At 37.3% G+C, this 3,160-nt stretch overlaps 1 protein-coding gene across 1 annotated transcript; it reads left to right on the top strand.

The window, feature by feature from the left end:
- Positions 1 to 498: 498 nt before the first annotated feature.
- LOC132638572 (probable receptor-like protein kinase At1g33260) lies at positions 499 to 2,073 on the top strand. Its single transcript, XM_060355408.1, has one exon. It carries the CDS (start codon positions 862 to 864, stop codon positions 1,861 to 1,863), a length of 1,002 nt encoding a protein of 333 aa, XP_060211391.1. The 5' UTR covers positions 499 to 861; the 3' UTR covers positions 1,864 to 2,073.
- Positions 2,074 to 3,160: the final 1,087 nt, after the last annotated feature.

Genomic DNA, 3,160 nt, shown 5'->3' with positions numbered 1-3,160 from the left:
ACAAGGTAGATTGTGAAATTTTTTACATGTTTTTAAGGTTATGTGCGTTAGTTTTTCTTTTTCCAAACTTTACAATAGTATGATATTGTAAACTTCTTACAGTCAAATTAACGTTTTAATCGTTCTCAGTCAAAACTATGGGATGATTGGATACACCGGGAGTATAACGTTTGCTTTTTTCTTTTAAGCAAATCCTAACTTTTGCTTTTCCATATTTCTCTTCATGAATATATAAACTTGATACACTTTATTAAACTAATCATTTTCCTACTACGTTGAATTTTAATCATTAGTGATAGTATTTAGGAGCACAATTTTTTTCTCCTTAGATAGATCCCTGGTTTTGGGTTGCACTATGCACTTCAATCTGATGGAATAGAAATAGTCAGTTTGTCTGTGGGTAGTGCATCCACTTTTTGGTTGAGTCCATGCTCTTTCCCTTGTAATTTTTTGTGTGTGTGTGGGGGGGGGGGGGGGGGGGGGGTTTCGCCTCCATCCCCGTAGCTTCAGAATTACCTACTACTTCGATCCACCGTCAGTGTCCCTTTATATACATATATACCACACGTACGGCAGTGCATAGCATTCATAATACTAACGTCTTTCTTAAAACACACGCACAACAACTTAGTCATTCACCACAGAGTTTCCATTAATTGTAACTAGTCCTGCCATTTTTTTGTTTTTGTTTTAACTATCCGGTTTTCATAGTCGACCTGACTAATTTGGATTCGCGCTAGGCGCTCCCTACTAACAAATTCGTCATTCTCAGACTTAATGTTGAGACTTCTGGTTAAAGGGTGAGATATTCCAACCATCCTGCCATAGACATTGGTACTCTGCCTCGTTCTTGTGTCCATTATGGCTTTCCTTCGGTGCTTTGGATACAACCTAAGGCAAGCTGGAGTTGCTGATGTCCGTGTTTATGTGGAAGGCAATAACGATGATGAATTGAAGAAATATACAAGCGATGAGTTGAAGAAATTCACCATGAATTTCTCAAATACCAATTTAATTGCATGTGGAGGATTTAGCAGAGTCTATTTAGCTACGTTCCCTGACTCAACTCTCAGAGCTGTCAAGATCATGGACCGCAGCAGCGAGCGTCTCAACAGAATCTACAAGCAGGAATTGGACATCTTGCTTCAAATCCAACACGACAACATAGTCAAGCTTCTTGATCATTGTGAAGACGAAGAATTCGGGAACATGCTGGTAGTTGAGTATGTTCCAAATGGGACTTTGCAGGACAAACTCCATGGAAACAGAGGCATAATTCCTTGGAGAAACCGAATGGCAGCGGCATTTCAACTTGCTCAAGCCATTGATTATCTCCATGAAAAATGTCCTCTACAAATTGTCCATGGTGATATAAAATCCTCTAATATATTGCTCGATACGCAATTAAATTGCAAGCTTTGTGATTTTGGGTCAGCGAAAATGGGATTTTCTTCTTCCATTTTGCCACCAACAAATAGGGTGATGATGCTCGGTTCTCCTGGTTATATTGATCCTCACTACTTGACAACTGGCATTGCCTCCAGGAAGAATGACATATTTAGCTTTGGAATCATTATATTAGAACTCATTTCAGGCGTTGAAGCGTTTTCCTCAGATAGTGGGGAGAGACTAATATCGAAAGCTGCTCCTATTTTAAAAAATGTGTCTAAGGTAGCGGGAATGGTGGATCCACGCCTGGATAGGAATTACGATTTGGAGGAAGCTAAGGCCATGGTGACACTTGCAGCGTCGTGCCTAAGTGATTTTCCCGGTCTCAGACCATCTGCTTCTGAAATCTTGGAGACTATGAGAAGTAGAATATCTTCCATTACCTTTCTCTTTTCAGTTGATAAAAAGGTTTAAGTATTCCTCAGTAGAGTTTATCAAAAGGATGAATTACAATTCACAACAATGTTTCTGTGTGAATAGGTGAGGTTCATGTAAATTTGTATAGGGTTCTGCCACAATTGAAAGATATCGTAGTTAGGCAAAGAATTAGTTCAAGAAACTACTTACAAATTGAGAGTTGAAAGCTTGAATTGTGAATTGTCAGGTTTTACTAATTTTTCTGTCATTTTTGGGTTTCACAAATGTAATCAATTACTACATTAAATTTGCTAGAATAACAAGCATACGGAGATCACCAAGCTATCAGTTTAGCACTTTTCTACTGGAGTTAGAAATCACTCTTCTTTCTGATTTTTATGCTTTGCATAGACGTGAAGAGGACTTCTTCTGAAAAATAAAACATAGAATTAGCTTACTTAGTGAGGTTGACACCAACACTAGATTTTTTCATACCTTAACACTTAATAGTAGAAAAAAGAAACATGATCTTATCTTTATTACATGATGAGGATATCAAGAATCCCATCCTCTCGTATTTCAATGAGCATTACACCTCACAATGCTCCCCTCTTCATCTTCAAAGCATTATAACTCACCTCATACTCTCTGCATCAGCGAGCAATCTATCCTAGATGTACTGTAGAGAACCAGTGAGTTCAAACAAACCATTACAGTGGTTTGCATCCCCTCTTCTACAAAAAGTACTGGCTTTTTATGGAAAATCCAATAGCTGAATTTTGTAAATTTGTTTTTGATTCTCATAGAATAATCCCTGAAATGAATACAACCTTATTATGCCTCATTCCTAAATGCTATCATTCTGAAAAAATATAGTCCCTCTTTAATATCATGTATAAGATAGTTGCCATGATCATGTTAATAGCATTAAACCTTTTCTGCTTGGATTGTTGAACCTAGTCAAACCTGTTTCCTGGCCAATAAAAGAGGCAGCTCGGATATTTATAACCAGGAATACATTGGTCCTTTCAACTAGACTAGTTTCACTAATAGCTAGCTAGACTAATTATTCAATATTTAGATGCTGAGAAAGGAAATAGTCTAAGGGAGTTTGATATGAAGGAAAATGTTTTTTTCCTTGAGCGTAGGCACGCGACCCAAGTTCGAGTCCAGACTAGAACATTTTTTAAGCTGACAGTTTTTTTTTTTTTTTTTTTTTAAAGGAACAAAACATATTGCTGGTAGGTTTCGAACAGGGAACCTAACCTGTATAACTTGACACCAAACCACCAGGCTAGCGAGCGAGTTCTAAACAATTATATCATTTAATTTATATTTATTTTACATCGGTTCT

This window comes from Lycium barbarum, chromosome 4 (genome assembly GCF_019175385.1).
Source record: "Lycium barbarum isolate Lr01 chromosome 4, ASM1917538v2, whole genome shotgun sequence".
Taxonomy (NCBI): domain Eukaryota; kingdom Viridiplantae; phylum Streptophyta; class Magnoliopsida; order Solanales; family Solanaceae; genus Lycium; species Lycium barbarum.
This window is presented reverse-complemented; position numbering and strand designations above follow the sequence as displayed.